General features: G+C 39.1%; 1 protein-coding gene across 2 annotated transcripts in view; it reads left to right on the forward strand.

Annotated features, from left to right (window-relative positions):
• The window catches only part of betaggt-I (geranylgeranyl transferase type-1 subunit beta), a 156,420-nt gene that overhangs the window by 46,117 nt on the left and 87,183 nt on the right, over positions 1–23,120 (forward strand). For both annotated transcript variants that reach the window (XM_090371711.1, XM_090371712.1), the window contains exon 4: positions 8,646–8,794. In XM_090371711.1, coding sequence (XP_090227837.1) covers positions 8,646–8,794 — 149 coding nt within the window. The remainder of the gene's footprint in view (positions 1–8,645; positions 8,795–23,120) is intronic.

Below are 23,120 nucleotides of genomic sequence, written 5' to 3' on the forward strand. Positions count from 1 at the left end.
AACAAAAGCAAGTATATCATCAGTGGATCAACACTGACAGAATCCATGTTGGCAGTCATTGATTAGATGGAAGGTTTCAAGATAGTTTAGGACATGGCAATTAATGGATTTCTCCATTACTATGGAAAGAGTAGAAGTGCAGTGGGACATAATGGACATTTTTTACCTTTAAAACCTTTTTTTATTTTAGGAACTGGCTGGATGTGAGTGAAGGACAAAGACCAGTGGCATTAGAGTGTATAAAAAGGCAACACAAAACAGAACAGGATTTGAGAACAAGTGGAGAAATACCAAAGACCCTCAGCTTTCTTGTCTTCAACGTTGTTCAAAATTCTTCTGACATCCTTTTGACGGAAGATCACAGGTGGCCTTGACTGTAATGTTCTGGTAATGGTGGAAAGTAGGTTACCATGATTGTCAATACAGGAGTTAGAAAAAAAGTAGGAAGCTAGTTAGTCAGCTTTATCTTTAGTTGAGGAGGCAATAAAATATCAGGTTTTAAAATAGGTAAGAGCATAGATGTACAAAAGTTGCAACCACCTGTTTTTGACAAGTGACCGGAATGCTTGAGTACTGTTTGGACAGGAAGTAAGTTTTATACTCTTAGCCTGTTTAAAATATAGTTGACTGATTAATAACTACTCTACAATTGTTGTTGCAAGCTTTAGAATAGGCAGCAAATGGGATTTGGATGTGAGCCAATTGTGATAAGCAACATTCTTATCTTGAACAGCCTTAGCACATTTATTAGAAAACCAAGGTTCAGATGAAGAATGAGATTTTAAAGTAGAGTGTGGAATTTAGGGTTTTATCACAATTGGCTCACATCCAAAGCCCTGGGTCCATTTTCTGCTTATTCTAAAGCTTGCAACAACAATTGTAAAGCAGTTATTAATCAGTCACCTATATTTTAAACAGGCTAAGAGTAGAAAACTTGCTTGTCACAGTAATTTCATTGATGTGATCTGAGAATTTGCATCAGAAGATTTAAAACAGTGATCCAATCAAGGAAAAGAAGAAGAATAATATAAATTTCTGACATCCCATTTTGCATTCTTGTAATGCCGAAGAACAACGTGTTGAGATTGTCTATGATAGGAAGGCTTTTGTGTTGAGATTGTCTATGATAGGTAGAAGATACCATCACCAAGTTGTGATCTCTGGTGCCTAGTAGACCTCTCATCTCACCCATGTACTTTGGAGAGTTGTTTGTGAGAAAAAGATCAAGCATATTGGTTGTGGGGTTTGGATTGTGTGATAGATTAATGAATAAACAATTTGTGCAAAGTCATTAGTAATTGTGAAAGCCTTAACGTCTCAACCAGCTGGAGCTGTGAACATTTTTGCCTTGCCCCTAGGAAAGATGGACTGGAGAAAAGTCAAAGCTGTGTATAGGTGTCAGTCAGTGGAAGAAGGTCATTAATATACAAGAAGAAAGGAGGGGCTGAGAGTACAAAACTTTGGTGTACTTCAGCAATAGTTGAGAAGTCATCATATGCAATGAGTGGGCATAAAGGAAACTGGCCACACAATTTCAAAAAACCAGAAGGCAGACCATAAGAGGGAAGCTTGCCACATAAACTCTTCCTTTAAGCCAAACACAGTTGTAAGCCTCAGAAATATTGGGAGAAACTTCTGGCATTTCTTAAGCTTTTTCTATGGAATTTGTCTGAAGTTCAGGATATCATGACCAGTGGATCAAAACTGACGGAATATGTATTGATTGTTTATCATGATTTTGAGATGGGATGATGCATTTCTCCATTACTTTGGAAAACAATAAATTTTTACATTATGTTGGAAAGGCTAATTTTTAAGGACAGAGTTTTATATTCCTTTTTAGAAATTAGCTGGATATGAGCAAAAATTTATGTGCAGAAGGATTTAAAAAAAAAAAAAAAAATGCTGGAATAGAATATAAAAAGGTAATACAACACAGGAGTAATTCTGGACCATGCATTTTAAAAAAGTCAAAGAAGTGTCATTAGGAAATTGACACTTCTTGATGTCAAGATTTCCTTAAGAATTTTTCTAACCTGTCAGAAAACAGAGAAGCTTTGAGTGGGATGTGTTTATTGTAGTAAGATATTTACCAAGATCATAATATAAGAATTTTAGGGAAAGTAAGATGTTAGCAAATCAGCTTTATCTTTGGATAAAGATTCACTAGAACTGTGAGGGTGGGAAATATTGATTAACAGAAGTTGGGACTCGGGAAAGAGATCAAAAGGCTTGACTACCATATGGATAAGAGGCAAATCTCAGACTTGTGGACATTTCAAAACACAGTTTAAAATTTTTTAATAAATTGTTTATAGCTGTTGCAAGATTCAGTGTAGGTAGAAAATGAAGCTTAAGATTTTAAAGTAAGAGAATTGTGATATGCTTTATCCTTATCTTAAATATCCTTAACATTTTCTTTAGAAACCATGGTTTAGATAAAGTATGAGTATAGGGTGGAATAACAGAGAATGAAGGATTTCATTCCTACAGGTATAATTTCAGTGACACAATCTGAGCATATATTAGAAGTAGATTTAAAATAGTGGTACAACCAAGAAAAAAAAAAAAGAGTATTAGAAATCACTTGGGCTCTCTTATACCCAGGGTCCTGAGCTGGATATCATCATTCTTCTCTTTCTTGGTGATTCTCTTCTACTTCTCTCTCTCTCTCTCTCTCTCTCTCTGGGTAATTCAGAAATAATGTTTTTTTTTTTTGGCTGGTGCAGCATAAGCCTCAGGCTTCCTTGCACCGTATGGCTATTAATAATAATAATAAAAAATTGAAATTAGGCTGCGAAATGCTATGTCCCCAGTTTCAGTGCACAAACTCCTTTTTTTTTTCCTGAAAAGTTCCCAAGTGTCCTCTTTACTCATGTTGTCACTGCTTTAGCTTTCCACCAAGAATAAAAAACTACATTTGTAAAAATGTACTGAAATGCCAAATTTTTAAATTAGCTTTTAATTTTATTTTGTGACAGTCATTGCAATCTTGCAAGGAAGGGTTAAAACTCAAAAGTTTTGAGACCATTATCTGTGCTTCTGAATCTGCCATGTTAAATTTCTGTTGGTCTGTCTTTTGTAGTATTTGGTTTGTAATTATGCCCATAACAATGCCTTCTGAAAAAAAAATTCTAATCTGTTCATGCACTTTCTTCCTTCCTTCCTTCCTTTCTTTTATTTATTTATTTATTTTTTTTTTTGTCTTGGGTATATTGTTTTTGCCATGGAGGAAAGGAATATCAAGATGAATACACATTAGAAGTATTTTTAAAGTTTAGGTATTTCTTGTAATTCTTTATTGCTTAATCCGATAAACATTGTTTGCTTAAATAGGTTAAATTGCTTTTGTACTGTTATTTAAATTGTATATATATGTGTGTGTTTGTATTAATATATTGAATAAAGTATGCATAAAAAATGTGAATTGGAATATCATCGGTTTGGCTGAAACAAGAAGAAGAAATGAATCACTTATAAGTTTATCAAGTGAAAATCTGCTGTACACCAATGGAAACAGTGAAAGGAGTGAAGGTGGAGTTGGGTTTCTGGTCCATAAAGATTTTAAAAACAACATTTTGGAATTCAAAAGTACATCACCAAGGGTGTCAAGACTAATACTCAAGATTTCTAAGAGGTACAAGCTAAAGATTATAATGATTTATGCACCAACATCGAGCCATGATGATGAAGAGGTTGAAGAAATGTACACTGAAATTGAGAGTCTTCTAGATGAGTAGAAAACCCACTACACTATTATTATGGGGGACTTCAATGCTAAGGTTGGAAAAAGGCAAAACAGTGCAGAAAGAGGAACTGTAGGAAATTTTGGAATTGGTGAAAGAAATAAAAGAGGTGAAAGACTTGTGGAATTTGCAGAATCTCAAGGAATGTCAGTAATGAACACTTTTTTCAAGAAAAGGGTGAACAGAAAGTGGACATGGAAGAGTCCAAATGGATTAACAACTAATGAAATCGACTTCATCCTCACTAACAGAAGATATATTGTGAATGATGTTACCGTCCTGAATAAGGTAAATGTTGGAAGTGATCACAGAATGGTAAGATGTACACTTGATATAGATGTAGGAAAGGAAAGGAAAAAACTGACTCGAGTAAATAATACAAAGGTCTTTGAAATAACAGAGGAGGAGAAAAAGCAGTATGTACTGGAACTTAACAAGTTTGAGCTTCTGCAGACTGCTCAGGATCAAGATATCGACGAGGAATATTACAACTTTCTGAAAGTGATAAAACCCAAGAAACCTATAGGGAAACAAAAATCCAAAGAAGAAAAAATTAGTCAAGAAACACTTGTCATGATGAACCAAAGACGATAAATGAAGAGCAAGAAAAACACTGATAGGGAGAAAATTGAGTATACTGAGTTATGCAAAGTCATTAGAAAGAGACTCAGAGAGGACATAAGAAGATTTAACACAAGAAAAGTAGAACAAGCATTAAGGGAAAACAAAGGATTTAAATCAGCAGCCATGAGCAGTAATACAGAAAGACAAATGATACTGAAACTGAAGAATAGCGATGGTGTACTTATAAACAGCAGAGAAGGCATAATTCAAATAGCAGAAGACTACTATAGAGAATTATACAAGGAGCGAGGGAATGATACCAGCAGTGGGGAAGATGGATTGCAAAGTAGCAACACATACGACATACCCGATATTCTTCCTGATGAGGTAGAACATGCATTGAAGAAAATGAAGAATCGGAAAGCCCCGGGGGAAGATGAAGTTACTGTAGAGTTGTTAAAATTGGGAGGAAGAGACATAACACAAAAACTGGCAAGGCTCTTCACAAAGTGCATTAGAAAAGGTGTGATGCCTAAGCAGTGGAATAATGCAATCATAGTTTTGCTGCATAAGAAAGGAGATAAATCAGAAATTGGAAATTATAGACCAATTAACTTGTTATCCCATATCTACAAGTTGTTCACAAGGGTCATTACTAACAGATTAGAAAGAATACTTGATGAGAATCAACCGAAAGAGCAAGCTGGCTTTAGGACAGGATTCTCAACTATGGATCACCTTCACGTAATATCACAGCTAATGGAGAAAGCAAATGAATATAAAACACCATTATGCCTGGCATTTGTGGATTATGAAAAGGCATTTGACTCCATATGGCATAAGGCAATGTTTCGAGCACTGGAAAGACAAGGCATAGATACTCCATATATTATGATTTTGAAGAAAATATATGAGAGTGCTACATCCTTTATTAGACTAGACAAAGACAGTAGCAAATTTAAAATTGAGAAAGGAGTTCGACAAGGAGACACAATATCTTCGAAGCTGTTTACTGCTGCCCTTGAGGAAGCTTTCAGAAGATTAGACTGGTTGCAGAAAGGAGTCAATGTGAACGGAGAGTACCTAAACCATTTACGATTTGCAGATGACATTGTGGTCATAAGCCACGATCCCAAAGAATTAGAGGAAAATCTTAATCAGTTATGCACAGTTAGTAAGGATTTTGGACTAAAGATGAATATGGCTAAAACAAAAGTAATGATGAACAAGTATGCCACGGAAAGGGAAATAATGATTGAAGGAGCAGTAATTGAAAAGGTGGAGTCATATACTTATCTGGGACAAGTTATTAGCTGTAATAATGATAAATGGCTGGAAGTCAAGAGAAGAATAAATTTTGGATGGATAGCATTCAGGAAATATAGTCACATACTGAAGAGCAATATCCCAGTTTGTCTGAAACGTAAAATAATGAATCAATGTATACTCCCCACCATGACTTGTGGAAGTGAAACTTGAGCACTCACCAAAAGAATGGAAGAGAAGCTAAGAACTACACAGCGAAGAATGGAACGAATTATATTGGGAATCAGACTGTTAGATAAGAAGAGAAACACATGGATTAGGCAGCAAACTCAAGTAAAGGACATTCTTATCAAAACTAAAGAACTAAAATGGTCTTGGGCAGGACACATAGCTCGAAGACATGATGACAGATGGACTAAGAAAATAACAGAATGGTACCCAAGAGGAGCTAGAAGAAAACCTGGAAGACAAAGGTGGAGATGGATAGATGAAATTCATGAGTTTTTGAGTAGTAAGTGGATGGCCAGTGCTCAAAACAGAAGGAACTGGAAAGTTGCTGGAGAGGCCTTCATCCTGCAGTGGATTGAAAATGGCTGATGATGATGAAGTGGATGTGAAAATTACACAGTGTCAGAAACTAGAAGGGTGAGGATAGTAGAAAAGGAAGTGTAGTAGATATGTGAAAGGTGAAAGAATGTTAATATCCTAAACGTTATGATGAAAATTATGGGCTGAATTAAAAAGCCAATGGAACTGTGAACTGTAAAGTAAAATACAAATAAAATAAAAAGTAAAAAGTGGTACAGCTGTCATCAGATATGGAGGGAAACATATTTAGATAAAGGTCGAATATAGGGAAGGCTGATATGCAGAATCTGATGTCAGCTGCAGCAAATATCAATACATGATCAGGTATTTCATCAGGGGACTACACCTTACCATGTATCAGGGACTGTTTCTATACTTGTCCATAATAGAAGAAGAAAGGTTAAAGACCAAAAAGGAACAAAAATGTAATTAGCACATTCTTATACAGTATGGACAAGGTAGCCCCAATTTAGTGTCATTTATTAAGGTAAAAATAAGTAGAGTTTTGTGTAGGTTTTACAAGTTGTAATTTTGTGGAGATTGGAATTCAATAATTTGGAAGAAACATATGGTATAGGGTTAAGATTCAACCTTTATCTAAATATGTTACCCCCATATCTGATGACAGCTATACCACTCTTTATTTTATTTTTGTTTTATTTGTATTTTACTGTACTAATTTTACTTTACAGTTCACTTACCTTCCATTGGCTTTTTAATTCAGCCCATAATTTTCTTAATTCATCATAACGTTTAGGATATTAACATTCTTTCACATATCTACTACACTTCCTTTTCTGCTATCCTCATCCTTCTAGTTTCTGGCACTTTGTGTAATTTTCACATCCATTTATGCATACTTTATTCAATATATTAATACAAACTTATATATACCCTTGCATCCTTTAATGCTGCTTTGCACTTTTAGGTGCATCTGTCATACCTGACTTATTAATCTTTCATCCACTGTAACTTTTTAAATAATTACATTTAATATATATATATATATATATATATATATATATAAAATATTGTTATATAATATAATATTGATTATTAAGAAATTACTGAAAGTAATTTCTTAATAATGAATAAATAATGAAATTACTGAAAGTGTTAGCAAACAAGAAAAGAAAAGGTTTATCAGGTTATGGATCCAGGGTACTACTAGTAATAGCAGAAAAAACCAGCAACCATAATGAAATATAGACGAATATATTATTATCAGTGTATTAGGTTTAGGTGCTGACCTGTCAGGTGTAATTACCATGGAAAAATTGAGAACACAGGCATGGTAAAAACAGAATACCTGAAATAAAATAAAATTAAAGTTTAACATAAAAATAAATGATAGTATCTAAAGCCGTGGGTCCTAGGACTTTAACTATTTCATCAAGGGTCGCATTCTGTTTTTGCCATGCCTGTATTGTCTATTTTTCCATGGTAATTACACCTGACAGTTCAGCACCTTCACCAAATACCCTGATAATAATATATATATATATATATTTTTTTTTTTTTTTTTCATTAACTTGATTGAGGTGTCTGCATTCATAATCAATCCAATTAAATTATCAATCCCTTTTAGGAAAATTTTCATTCATATAAGTTCTTTGTGTTTCTGAGTTTTTTAATTTTACCATTTCATGTATAGAGTTTGTAAATTTTATTGTAACTGTTTATTGTGCCTTGTGAGTGCCAGTTTTGTTTGTTAAAACTATAAAAAATCTTCATCTATGTTTCTTTTAGCATTGTCTTTTTTCTGTTTGTATAACATCAACAAATCAAGAGGAAAGAGTCATAAGCTAGATGACTTTTCATATCTAAATATTCAAACTGTCCATTAACTTATTTTGTTTTCTTACATTGGTGTATGTTTTTCTTGATTGTATTAAATTCGAAATGTTATTGGAAGAAAGGAAATGTTACTGAAGAAGTAGTTAAAATCAAAGCATCCTGCTTATTAGCATTTGTGAAAACATGAGGGAAAATATTTGAACCAAAATTAAATAGAAAACACTTAATGGCCATGTTCTTGGTGCTTACAGGGTAAGGTTTAATTCAGATATTAGTACTGTAAAATAAAATAAATAAATCTGCAGCCATTGTCAATCCACTGCAGGATGGAGGCCTCCTCAACATGTCACGTTGAGGGAATGGACCAATCTGCCACACTGATCCAGTGCAGGTTGATTGACCGTATTGAGCAGTCAGGGACATGAACCCTAGTCTAAGAGTGTGTGCTATTGCATTCCTGCTCTTGACCACTCAGCTGTGGAAGCATATTAGTGCTATATGTATTAGTATTTATTTGGGTGAATCAGATGTTCCATTAGTGCTATGCAAAATAGTGTCTACATTGATAGCACTTTGTATTGTTAGTTCTAGAATAATAGGTCTCTGTTCTTTAAAAACTCATTAGAAATACACAGATTCTCATACAGTAGTTTTATTCAGTATATTTTTTTCTTTCTTTTACAGATTGAAAATGTGAACAATTATGATTGTGCACACATAGCCATGACATACACAGGTCTTGCATCACTTCTTATATTGGGGGATGATCTGAGTAATATTGACCATGCATCACTAATTGCAGGAGTTAGAGGTTTACAGCAAAAAGATGGCAGGTAAGCTTTTTCTCTGAATAGTTCAGGAGAAAATATTTAAGGTATAAATTAAGAATTTTTGGAAAATGAAATTATATTATTTTTAATGCAACAATTTGCCACTTCTCTTTTTCTGAAAATATGTAGTATGATGGTAATGTTTAGGTATTGACTAACTATCAGGATTCCATCTATGCAGCTATAATTGATATATATTATCTTTTAAGTTACTAATCCAGAAACAAACTTAAGTTAATTGAAACAGAAAATGATTTAGTGATAATGATCTGATGGCAGGAAGTGCAGTCAGGTTAACTACAAAAACTAAGGAGAGCTGTCCATGATGCCGGGACGTTTTTCACTGGCAACAGAGGCAATTAATTAATATTAACCTAAGTAATATTAACCATGCATCACTAGTTGCAGGAGTTAGAGGTTTACAGCAAAAAGATGGCAGTTAATTATTCTAGTGTAACAATAGAAAGCTGTCCAAAAGCTTGCTATTCCTAAGATTTTGATTTTAAAAAAAATCTAGATTGGTGCCAAGTCAGTTAATCTGATTTTTTTTATTTTTATGTATAGTTCTCATATATATATTTCACATTTTTGTTTTTTTAAGTTTCCATAAAAGAATCCTATGTCTGAGATAAAAAAAAAAAAAAAAAAAAAAAAAAATTATTTCATATTTTTCCTTCCTTAGCCGTTTCCAGAATGAGTTTTTTGAATATGTGTGGACTACAGGTAACGGCATGCCTGTGGAGTGAGCTTTTTCATGGAATTTTGGATTTTTGTAAAAATAAACTGTATGTAAATGCATTTAAATAATTTGTCTTATTTCGACTTCATTACTCACTCCTAGGGTAAAATTGCCAAAAGTGAAATCAAAATTACAAAAAAAAATACTAAAAATTTGTAAAAAAAATTTTTTTTATCCATTTCATTTAATCATTGTGAAAAAGCTTTTTTTGATGCAGTAGTATTCTCTATATCTATTTATTAGCAGTGACAAGTGATGTAAGAAAGCAAGCTTATACAGCATCAGTCAAAAAAAAACCTTTTAACACCTCCCATTTCACTTATTCATTCCCTCCAGTAGTATTAGCATTAGTAGAGGCATATGATGCAAGAAAGCAAGCTTATGCAGCATCAGCCAAAAAAAAAACAAAAAAAAAAAAAAAAAACCACTTCCATTTCATCTCGCCGTTCGATCCAAATACCTGTCAAGCTCGGCCTTAAATTTATTTAGGCTATCAACTTCCACAACAAATCTGTCTTTCCTCAATTTGAATTTATGCACTCTCAGGTGATTATTCTGAGCAAGAGGAAGAATCCCATCAGCATTGAACATGTTCAAACCATTCAAGGCTTTATACACCTCAATCAGATGTCCTCACAGGTGCCTAGTCTCCAGACACTGTAATTTGCAAAACTTAAGCCTTTCTTCTTAAGAGCAACCCTTTGTTCCATTCACTAATCTTGTTGCCCTTCTCTGTACTTGTTTCAACAGCTCTACATCCTTCTTAAAATGAGGCCTCCAGACCTGTATACCGTACTCAAGGTGTGGTCTGACTAGTGCCTTATACAAGGGGATAATCACCTCCTTATCCCTGCTAGAAAAATTCCTGTATATCATTGACAAGACACCATGAACTACTCTTGCAGACCATCTGCACTGCTCAGAAAACTTCATATCTGTCTGCAAAATTACCCCCAGGTCCTTTTTGTTCTCTACCACTGTCAGTGTAGTACCACAGAGTTGATACATTATGCTGGGGTTACTGCTTCCCATATGTAGAGGCGCCTCCATAGCCAGGTGAGCAGGAGCAGCAGTGCATAGCACATACTTCTTGATTAGACTGGGGTTCGAGCCCATGACCACCAAATACGGAGGATGCGGAAAGGTCAGGGAATGACCACTGCATATCCACGGAGCAATATGGCCTTAGTTGCTAATGCTCCTAAAAACAAAATAACAAACAAACAAATCCCATATGTAGTACTTTACATTTGTCAGTGTTAAACTTCATTTGCCACCTCTCAGCCCATCTGCTCAACTGTTCTAGATCCTGTTGCAGCAGCGTACTGTCATTAGTGTCCTTAATAACCCTGCCAACTTTCGTATCGTCTGCAAACGTGGACATTAAGCTTGATATACCATCATCAATGATGATATATCAAGAAAACAACAATGGAACTCCACTAATAACATTAGTCCACGATGAGCAGTGTCGATTGATTACCACTCTGTAAGTTTGTCTAGTCTTCCTTGTATTTATTTAAACTGTCAACTTCCAATGCAACAGATGGAGGTTTGTTCCAATAATCAACCATCTGTTGGCTAAAGGCAAACTTCCATACATCTATTCTGCAACCATCCTTCCTCAATTTGAATTTATGTCCTCTCATGGTGTGGTTTGAACAGGAAGAATCCCATCAGCATTGAGCTTGCTCAAACCGTTCAAGACATTATACCCTCAACCAGATCACCTTGCTTGTGCCTAGTCTCCAGACCCTGCAGCTTGCAGAACTTAAGCCTTTCTTGGTAACCGCAGCCATTTGTTCCACTCACTAATCTTGTTGCCATTATCTGTACTCATTCCAACAGCTCTATATCATTTCCTAAAATGAGGTCTTCAGACCAGTATGCAGTACTCAAGGTGTGGCCTGACCAGTGCCTTATACAAGGAAATAAACATCTTATCCTGCTAGAAAAATTCCTGTTTATCATTGACAAGACCCCGTGAGCTGTTCTGGCAACTTCAGAAAACTTTATATCTGGCTGCACAATTACCCCCAGATCTTTTTCATTCTCCACTATACTGAGTGTAGTACTTTGCATTTGTCAATGTTAAACTTCAGTTGCCACCTCTCAGCCCACCTGCCTAACTTTTCTAGATCCTGTTGCAGTAGCATCTGTCATTAACCACCGTGCCACCTTTGTATCATCTGTAGACTTGAACATTAAGCCTGATATGCCTTCATCAATTTTATCAATTTTTCAATTTTTTTTTCTTTTTTTCACCCTCGTCAATATCATTGATAAACATAGAAAATAACATGGGCGCAACACCAAACCCTGGGGAACCCCACTAATAACATTAGTTGAAGAAGAGCAATGTCCACTGATTACCACTCTATATGGCTGCCGTTGTGAACAGACGTGTGTTTCATCGCTCCGCGAAATTTCAGTTTAAAAAATGTGTTTTACTTCTGTCAGTGCCATGAAATGTATCCTCACTTGAAGACAAACTGGACTGGATTCTACTGGTGAGAAAATTTTGCCTATATATTGGGAATTTGGTCAGGTTGAAGCGTTATTTATCTGTATCCTTTGTTGCCAGACCGCATGGTCACCATGTCGCTGACAACAGGGCTATAGAGAGGCTGCCGATATAACACGGCGGCCGCGTTTCCACTTGACACCTTGGCCGACCGGGCTAGCCGGGTGGGTAAAGTGCCTGCCTGGCAACCAGGTCGCGGGTTCGATTCCCGCCTCGGGCTTGGATCAAAGTACTGCAAAAACCTTGGGAGGTGCATTATGGCCACAGAAGCCTATGCGCCAACAACTATCAAAAAAAAAAAAAAAAAAACTTGACACCTTGACTGGGGAGGTGCCCCAACTAGTGCAAACTGAGCAGTTGTTGTGCTCTATCAATCTGTGCCTTTACCGAATAATATCACCAAAGAAATATGAATTTAATGTGTCCCCCCCCCCCACCATAAACTCTCCATGGAGAGAGAGAGAGGCTATCTTCGCACCTGTGCTTCTACCAGAAATCTGACTGCCATGAACGTCTTCGCCGCTACTAGATATCCCGCTGGGAAAATAATCCCGTCCTTTTAGGAGCATTTCTATATCCGGCGTTTCCCCCCCCCCACCATAAACTCTCCACGGAGAGAGAGAGAGGCTATCTTCGCACCTGTGCTTCTACCAGAAACCTGAATGCCATGAGCGTCTTCGCCGCTACTAGATATCACGCTGGGAAAGTAATCCCGTCCTTTTAGGAGAATTTATATATCCAGCGTCCCCCCCCCCGCTCAAAGTGCTGTGGGGAGACCCAAAACTTCCACAGTCCACTGTGTGCCTTCAAATATACCCACGAACTTGTGGTTGGCATCAATCGCCATCATTTTTAACAAACCATCTAACCCCAACATTGTGAACCCGATTAACCGAACAGTCCCGGTAATCCGGAATCCACGGATATGGAGGGGAAAGACAAGCACAAACATTCCCTGACAGAGACACAAAATGATGATCCCATCATTATTGATCAACTGGAGGATATAGAGGACACCCGACCTGGGACCCCCCAACCAAGCGGAAAACCCGCAAGCGATTGGTTCCCGAACCAGAACGCGAAACACTATCTCGGGTTGAAACAAAGGAACAGCCAGAAGCCAATGCATCGCAAAAGGAAAGAAATGATGAAAAACAACAAGAACGATGTCTGGACCATACCATACCAGAAGGCTCCGTATACGAGAAAACTCTCTTTCTGAAAACGGCCCTCGAAACCATTTTTAAGGAGAATCCCAGTAGGATATCGTCTGGCCTGAGATCACAGATTGTCACCATCTTTCACAAGATGGAGACAATCCTGCATGACACACATGTTGAAAACGAGAGAGCCATCACACGGCTACACGCCTACATCGAATGCGGGGCAAGACAAATGCCACAGCGCGCCCCGACATATTCAGAAGCGCTGAGGACCCCAACGGAAACGCAACAGACAACAACGCACCAGACAATAACAACGCACCAGAAGAGGAAGACGCTCCTACCAACACCAAACCTGGTGATACTTAGACCGAAACAAACAGGAAAAATTCCCACAAGCGAAGACCTCAAAGCAAAAGTAATAAATAACATGAAGGAGGACCTGAAGCTAACACGAATAAAAGGGATGAGAAAGATGAGAGACGTAGGGCTGGTAATAGAGACAGAGACGAGGCAAGAAATCCAGAGCATCATTGAAAACCCCAAGATTGAAGCCCTTGGATTAACGGCCCAGCCGCCCAAAAGGAAGGGACCAAATATATTAATTTATGACATTAGCCCAGAAATTACAGCCACCCAGATAGCTGAAGAACTTTACCACAGAAACCTCCAACGCGAGATGCTGGACAAGCAGCCACAAGAAGTGATAACACCAAAGTTCCACATAGAGGCGAGAGGAGGCTTAAAAAACAGCTGGAGTGTGGAACTAATCCCGGAAGCGTGGCAAGTCCTAAAGGACCGGACAAGGGTCTACATAGAATGGGGAAGCTATCGTTTTCGTGAGCGGGTGGCAGTACCGAAATGCTTTAGATGCTGTAAGTTCGGCCACTCCAGCCACGTCTGTTCCCAGACAGTCCCAACATGCGGACATTGCACTGAAAAGGGCCACGAATATAAAGAATGCCCACACAAAGACAAGGAAGCCACATGTGCAAATTGTAAAACAATGAAACTCGAATATACACATTCAATCAGGGATCCTAACTGCCCAATCTATATAAAAGCCAAGAGCACCTACCAAAACAGAATCGATTATGGGTACAAAAATTAAGAAATATAACACAACCATGATCAAAATAATACAAACAAATGCCCAGCGAGCAAAAGCGGTGGCTGACCAGATTCGGGTCAAGGCCGATGAAGAGAACATAGACGTTATTATATTACAGGAGCCGTATGTCCATGCAAGGCGGGTGGCGGGCTACCCATTACAATATAAAGTGATCCACACAGAAGAAGACACCCCGTGGGCGGCGGTATTGGTCAGAAACAAGAATATTACTGCAACAAGAATAACGCAACTCTGCACGGCTTGGGCAGCCTGTGCCCAACTCATCACAGCACTGGGTTCCCTCTACGTGGTGGCTCTATACAGTAGACCGGGACAAAAAATAGAGATCGCCATCAACTACCTACGCTACCTACAGAACATCCTGCCAAACGAAAGAATCATAATAGGCGCGGATGTAAACTGCCGCTCCCCGCTATGGTATAGCGCTACAGATGATAGAAAAGGGACAGCAAACGGACAGCAGCTTGAGAATTACCTGACAGGATCACAGTTAGCGGTCCTAAACCAGCCACACCAGTTACCGACATTCTGTAACACCCTCTGGGAGGCCACAATCGACATATCCTTAGCCACTAGGAACCTGGCGAACCACGTGGCCGACTGGAGGGTGGAGGAAGCCTGGACCACCTCGGATCACCGAGTTATAACTTGCACAATAACAAGAACAATGACAAGAGCAACAACAATCAACCAACGATGCCATAGATATGCAGTTGCCAAAGTGGACTGGCCGCTATTCAAAGAACTACTGACCACAGCGATCAACAATAACCCACTAACCCTGAACCCATTGAACAGCCCAGACGACCTGCAGAAAGTTACTACGGAACTGATGACAACTATCAGTAACCAAGCAATAAGAAAAAAACACCCCCAACTGGGGGCAGTACCCTGGTGGACTCGAGAAATTGCCATGCTCCGGCGGCAAACGATAAAAGCAAGGAAGGACTTTCAGAGGGCCCGCAGATCGTGGCCTGCAAACGAAGTCGAAGTCCTGAGACAACAATATAGGGAGATAAGAAACCGCTATACTGATGCCATTAAGAAGAGCAAAAGACGCTCTTGGGAGCTCTTAGTATCCACAGAAGGAAACACTAACCCCCGGGGCCTAGTCTATAAGGTAACTACCAACAAAATGCCCAGAGGGGAGGTGAATGCCACCACCAGGACCCGGCAGGGAAACCTTACCATGACCTGGGAGCAGTCGATGGACAATATACTGGACACAATCTACCAGAAACCAGCGATGCCGATACTAACAGCACAGAGAGAAATATGCGAGAGCAATGCCAGTTACACCAATCAGGCAATGGAGCCCCCCTTTACCAATGACGAGCTCAGCGTGGCAGCTAGTCGAGTAGGAAGCAAGAAATGCCCAGGTCTCGACATGATTGAGCCTGAAATCTTAAAGAAAACTGTTGAATACGCACCGTACCTATTGCTCACCCTATACAACAGATGCCTGGAAGCCGGCCACTTTCCAAAAGCATGGAAAACGGCCAACTTAAAACTAATTCCAAAAAAACCCCAAAAAAACCCAGAAAGCCCAGATGCATATCGACCCATCGCACTGCTCTCGGTGGTAAGTAAAGTATTCGAAAGACTACTTCACAGAAGAATAATTGCTCACTACGGAAAAGCTGGACTCCATGCCGCTAATCAGTATGGCTTCAAGCCAGGGACCTCGACAGTGGACGCACTGGGAAACCTACTCAGAACGGTACAAGAATGTAGAAACAAGTACCTGCTTCTCATCTCGGTTGACTTTGCTTGGGCGTTTGACTCACTTTGGTGGCCAAGCGTCCTGGCGAGGTTGAGGGAGGCACGGGTGCCAACAAACCTATTCAAGGTCATGGAAAACTATTTATCACATAGAAGAGTGGAGATCAATGTAGAATACCATAAGGTTACAAGAGAAGTACACAGAAGCTGTCCGCAAGGGTCGGTGCTGGGACCACTCCTGTGGAATATGGTGTTAGATGAGTTCTTAGTGATGGATCTGGGACCCGTCAGGACACAAGCATTCGCTGATGATCTGATATTGACCGTGGGAGCGGATTCCCGGGCCCAGTTGGAAACCAACGCAAACCAAGCACTGCAGCAACTCCAGCAATGGGCTGCAAAACACCAGCTAACAATTTCACCCACAAAGACCTCTTCAATCCTGCTTAAAGGAACCCTGCAATTGCGACGACCACCGCAAATAAAAATTAACAATGTCACCATTAAGTTTGTAAACCAACTTAAGTACCTAGGCGTGGTACTGGACAACAACCTCTCATTCCAGCTGCACCTAAAGTACATAAGAAAAAAAATCAGGAGCTATTCTGCACTGGTAGCCAGAGTTACTAGGAAAGATTGGGGACTCAAAAAAAGAGCCCTGACGCTATATTACAGGACAACGTTTCTCCCAGCAATTACTTAAGCCTCAGCAATTTGGTTCCCAAAAACTCACTGGCAGTGAATAGAAGAATTCTGGACATGATCCAAAGGACCATACTCTTAACTAAGACGCGTGCGTGTAGTACAGTGAGTACTCCAGCACTACAGGTACTCGCTGGAGCGCTTCCTTTGGACCTGGAGGTCGTTCGCACAGGTCTGCTATACTTGCTATCCAGGGGAGTGGCGGCCACACATCTGGACTCCACAACTGACCCAGCGAACAACCTAAAAACGGAAAAAACTAGATTACAGAACCACCTGCTAAAATTATGGCAGAGAAGATGGACGGAGACCACCAAGGGTGAGATAACCAGAAGATATCTACCTGACCTCCAGAAAATCTACCCAAAACAGCCGACCTGGTACTTCCCAGGGTACCATTTGACATCTCTAATAACAGGACACGGACCCTACAATGAGAAGCTGCACGGATTCGGACTCACTGAGGACCCAAACTGTACGTGCGGGGAGACAGAAAGCTGGAATCACATAGTGTACGAGTGCCCACAATATGAAGACCTCAGAGGGGTACTTATAACAAAAATAAGATACCTACCAAAAGGATTGGAATCCCATTTCATAGATACTGAGGATGAATATAGAGCATTATCCCAGTTCGCACAAGACCTCTTCATCAGGAGAAGGACATTAATCACCATCTACAATGACTGACATCAAGTACCACTATTGAGACACCAGCCAGCACAATGTAAAGGCTGCAACTAAAGATGAGGGACACAAGCACAAGGACGGAGCTTGCCCCATGAGTAAAGAAACTTGAAACAATAGCTGCCAATAGCCATATGGCGATCTGAAGAGGGCACTCTAGCCCCCTTCACCTTTAAACCTACTTCCCTGCGGGGAGGGGGGACATTTTCGTCCTCCTCTCCTCTCCACCCTATATCTTCTACTCTGGTGGGACATGGGCATGTCCCACTGAAAACTGGGGCTACCTACTCTATTGGCCCCATATTTCTGTCTTTCTCCCCCCAGCCTTCTGCCTCCCCCCCTCTCTATCTATAAGCTAGCGAAAGCCCTACCCAAAAACTTAACATATCTAAATTACCCATAACGCCCATAACTTGGCCTAGCAAAACTAAGCGATTCTACCCCTACGTCGACGCGTTTCTGTCTTTTTTTTTTTTTTTTTTTTTTAAGGTCCTAGCCGCCGAAATCTCAGGAAATTAAGTGGCAGGACCTGCCAGAGTGAAACAGACTACTGGGTTCCTGGTCTGCCTCCACGGGGCGTAAGTGGGGCAACGTTGGGCCTCAGTAGGGGCCCAGCGGCTAAATGACCAGATGAACAACGGTACAAGGCATCACACATATACAAAGTCCATACACTTTTAAATCTCTGGCTTTTCCAGTCAACTGGTTCACCCACAATGTAAACTACGCGGAGATGGGGGGAACCCCTTGTGCCGTTTGACCCTAAATACACTTACACTTACCCAACCATCTTTATCCATAGCAGCAACTTGCCCTTAATGCCACACTGCTCCAATTTATACAACAATCTTTTATGTGCAAAAGCATCAAAAGCTTTCTTGAAATCCATATATAGATATCAAAGTGATTTTTTTGCATTCAGTTCTATTCTAAATTCATTTTTGTTAACTTCCGTGTGTGACTTTCAATGAGTTTCTTCAATTTTTAATTTTTGTAAGTTCAAAATCTTCAGGTTGCTAACAAAGTAATTTTTGTCTCTATATTCACACACAAGGATTATTTTAGGGATGGGGATGCCGGAAATATATCAGATGCTAACTGGAACATCTAAATGATTTTCTGATAACTGAGGGGAAATTGTTTAAGTCTAAATTTAAAAAAGGCATCTGGGGGGGGGGGGGATCTATCCACTTATATTAAGGGAGGTAACAAAAGAAGTAAGCAAACCCTTAGCCATAATTATAACAGCATCCTTGGAGTCACGGTTGGTCCCTACTGACTGGAGATGTTCAAATGTATCCCCAATTCACAGAAGTAATCAGAGGGTCACATGAGTAATTACCGACCTGTTTTCTTGATTGTAACAGAGAAACTGAATGCAAAAAAATAATTTTGATATCATATATTTGATACCAAATATATGTGCAACAGTATCAAAGCTTTTTATACTGTTGCACATAAGACTACTGTACAAATTGGAGTGGTGTGGCATTAAGGGCAAGTTACTGATGTGGATAAAGGAATGGTAGACAGAGTAGTTATTAATAGCCACTGCTCTTCATGAACGAATGTTATCAGTGGAATCCGCAAGGTTCAGTGCTGGGCCTATTGTTATTTTCTATATTTATTAATTATACTGATGAAGGTATATCAAGCATAATGTAGTAGTAGTGGCATGTGATGCAAGAAAGCAAGTGTATGAGCTTATGCAGCATCAGCCAAAAAAAAAAAAAAATCACACCATTCCCTCCAAATGCCTCTCCAGTTCCTCCTTAAATTTATTTAACCTATCAACTTCCACAACGACAGATGGAAGTTTGTTCCAGCAATTAACCACCCGCTGGCTAAAGGCAAATTTCCGCACATCTATTCTACATCTGTCTTTTCTTAATTTGAATTTATGTCCCCTTAGGTTCGCAATCTGAACAAGTGGAAGGATCCCATCAGAATTCAGCGTGCTCAATCCATTCAAGGCCTTATACACCTCAATCAGATCACCCCGCAGGTGCCTAGTCTCCAGCCACTGCAGTTTGCAGAACTTAAGCCTCTCTTGGTAAGAGGATCCCTTCATTCCCCTCACCAATCTTGTTGCCCTTCTCTGTACACGCTCAAGCAAATCCTTCCTAAAATGAGGCCTCCAGACTTGTATGCAGTACTCAAGGCATGGCTTGACCATTGCCTTATACAGAGGGACAATCACCTCCTTTTTCCTGCTAGCAAAATTCCTATATATCATTGACAAAACCCCATGACCTGCCCTGGCAGCCTGTCTGCATTGCTCAGAAAACTTCATATCTGCCTGCACAATTACTCCCAGGTCTTTTTCATTTTCTACCACCTTAAGTGTAGTACCACACAGTTGGTTCGTTTCTCACCCGGAGGCTCACATCTGGTGAGTATGGGCTTGGCACACCCAGGGTCCTGAGCTGGATATCATCCTTCTTCTCTTTCTTGGTGATTCCCTTCTACTTTTCTCTCTCTCTCTCTCTCTCTCTCTCTCTCTCTCTCTCTCTCTCTCTCTCTCTCTCTCTCTCTCTCTCTCTCAGGGTAACTCGGGAGCTTTTTTTTTTTTCCTGGTGCAGCATAAGCCTCAGGCTTCCTTGCATCATATGGCTATTAATAATAATAATAATAATAATATGCAGTACTTTGCATTTGTCAAGGTTAAATTTCAGTTGCCACTTCTTAGCCCATCTGCCCAAATAATCTAGATCCTGTTGCAGTAGCACACTGCTATTACTGTCATTAACAACCCTGCCAACCTTTGTATCATCTGCAGACTTCGACACTAAGCCTGATATACCTTCATCAATATCATTGATAAATATACAACACAGAGGACCCAACACTGAACCCTGTGGGACTCCACTAATAACATTAGTCCACGAAGAGCAGCACCCATTGATTACCACACTCTGTCTTCTCCCACTCAACCATTCTGCTCCAATTTGTACAATAGTCTTCCATGCGCAACAGTGTCAAAAGCTTTTCTGAAATCCAAATATATCCCTATATATATATATATATATATATATATATATATATATATATATATGATATATGTATAGGTTTACACATGATACAAAGGTTAACAGATACATAATACAAAGGTCTTGTTGCAGTTGTTAACTGCAACAAGATCTAGGCAGATGAACCGTGAAATTGTAAAGTTTAATATTGACAAATACAAGGTATCACATATGGGTAGCAGTAATCCCAGATTAACATACCATTCTGTGGTACTGCACTCAGGGTAGTTAAAAATGAAAAAGACCTGGGGGGGGGGGATAATTGTGCAGTTAGATATGAAGTTCCCTGAGCAGTGTACACAGACTGACAGGACAGCCTACGAAGTTTTGTGTGAGTGATACAAAGGAATTTTGCTATCGCTGATAAGGAGGTGAATATCCCGTTGTACAGGGTGCATCAAAGTTGTGCACCATGGAGTAAATTATTTTTATTGTAACAGATATGTTACAATAAACTAAATCCCTCCTCCAACTTGTTAAACACTTATATTCTTTGTGTGAATAATGCTTTGACACATATCAATGTCTCTTTTGTAATTTGATGGCATTCTGATGATATTGTTTCTTTAATTTCTTCAGTGTTTCTTGTTTTCTTCTGGTAAACAGCAGGCTTCAAATGACCCCAAAGGAAGAAATTGAGGGGTGTGAGGTCTGGTGACCTGGGTGGCATTCAGCTGCACCTTTACATTCTATCCACCTGTGGGTGAATCGTTCATTGAAGTAGTTTTGCACAACCAGTGGTGCTCCAGCTTGTTGGAAGAATATATTGATCCTTCATTGTAAAGGAACATTATTCAGAAAATCCATCGAGTAATTCTGTTGCATATGTAAATATGTTTTACCAGTAATGTTGTTGTCAAAGAAATAAGGAGTAACTTTTTGACCATCCCATGTTCCAGCCCACACTACAACTCAGGGTTGTTTTGCACATTCAGTCATTTCCATTCAGTTAGAATTACTGTCTGACCAGTAATGAAAATTGTCTGTTGATGTTACCACTTAGGTAAAATACTGCCTTGTCACTGAGGAAGATTGATACATCTCTGTTCTGCAACATCCACTCACAAAACTCTTGTTGTTATTATGTGTCAACACCATGAAAATCCTGAATGAGTTGCACTTTATACGGGTGAAAAGGATTTTTTTTGAAGAATGCACACTACTGAACTTTGGCTAACCCCTGTTTCTTGAATTAACTTCCTTGTAGATTTTTTTTTGGGCTGTTTGCAAGCTGTGCCATTACCATCATCTGTGTTTCTTCCTCAATTACACTTTCTGGTCTCCCACTCTGCTGTTGGTCAGCAACACTTCCGATTTCTTTAAAATGATTTATTAATTGTCCAACAGTTGATTGATCAATTGGAGGCTGGTGTGTATTCTCTATTAAATGCTTCGGCAACTGAATGGTGTGTAGCACCTGGTACTCCATACATAAACACTAAACTAACTTTGTCATCCTTAGATAATTTTTCAGTCATTTTTTAGTTCTGAAACAAAAAAGAAATAATTTGTAGTATTTATAATGGTGTGTGGCTTAAGAATCACTCTGTACAAGGCAATCGTTAGACCACATCTCAAGTACTGCATACATGTCCGGAGGCCTCATTTTAGGAAGGGTGTACATCTGCTGGAATGGATGCAGAGAAGGACAACGAGATTGGCGAGGGGAACATTTGGGTGCTCTTAATGAGAAAAGTTTTGGTTATGAAAATTTTAGCATCTGTAGACTAGGCACCTGTGAGAAGATCTGATTGAGAGTTTTAAGGCTTTGAATAGATTGAGTAAGCTTGCTGCTGGTGGCATTCTTACTCTCTCAGACTATGCATGTGTGGGCGGGGGCATAAATTCAAAATGAGGAATGAGGTTGCAGGATAGATGGGTGGAATTTTGCATTTAGCTGGTGGGTTATTGATTGTTGGAACAAACTTCCATCTGTTGTGGAAGTGGGTAGTTTGAATAAATTCAAAAAAGAACTAGACAACTGTTGGAGGGGGGCTGGACAGGTGATGTGGGAAGTGTTTTTTTTTTTTTTTTTTTTTTCGGTTGATGCCGTATAAGCTTACTTTCTTGCATTTGCCACTACTAATACTAATATGAAAGGAAGGATGAAAGAGAGAATACTATTGTGTGTGAATTTGAATAAAATTTTTAATTAAGTAAAATTTATTGGAGTAGTTGCTGCTGTTCAAAGCAGAACAGTCCATATATTGCTAAAGGTTTAGTGCATTTACTATATACAGATAAGCAAATTTATCAGATTGTTTCACAGGTGTTAAGTCTCCAGATGCTGCAGTTTTCAGAACTGAAACCTTTATTAGTTTCATTTCTAAAACCAATAAAAGGTTTCAGGTTTCAGAACACCCATTTGTTCAGTTTGCCAACCTTGTTGCCCTTCTCTGCACTCGTTCCAGTAGATCTACATCTTTCCTGAAACGAGACCTCCAGAGCTGTATGCAGTACTCAAGATTCTGATTTGACTGAAATAATGTAAATTAAATTAAAGTGAAATAAATAAACAAGTCTAAGTGTTTGCAGGGAGGGGGGGGGGGGGTTACTGCATGTTACAGTTACTGCCTTCAGCAGCAGATTTTGAAGTTTTTGGGCTGAGAAAAGTGTATACCTCCAGTGAGA

Source organism: Mastigoproctus giganteus, chromosome 4 (genome assembly GCF_048544385.1).
Source record: "Mastigoproctus giganteus isolate SK-2022 chromosome 4, ASM4854438v1, whole genome shotgun sequence".
In the NCBI taxonomy this organism is placed as follows: Eukaryota; Metazoa; Arthropoda; class Arachnida; order Uropygi; family Thelyphonidae; genus Mastigoproctus; species Mastigoproctus giganteus.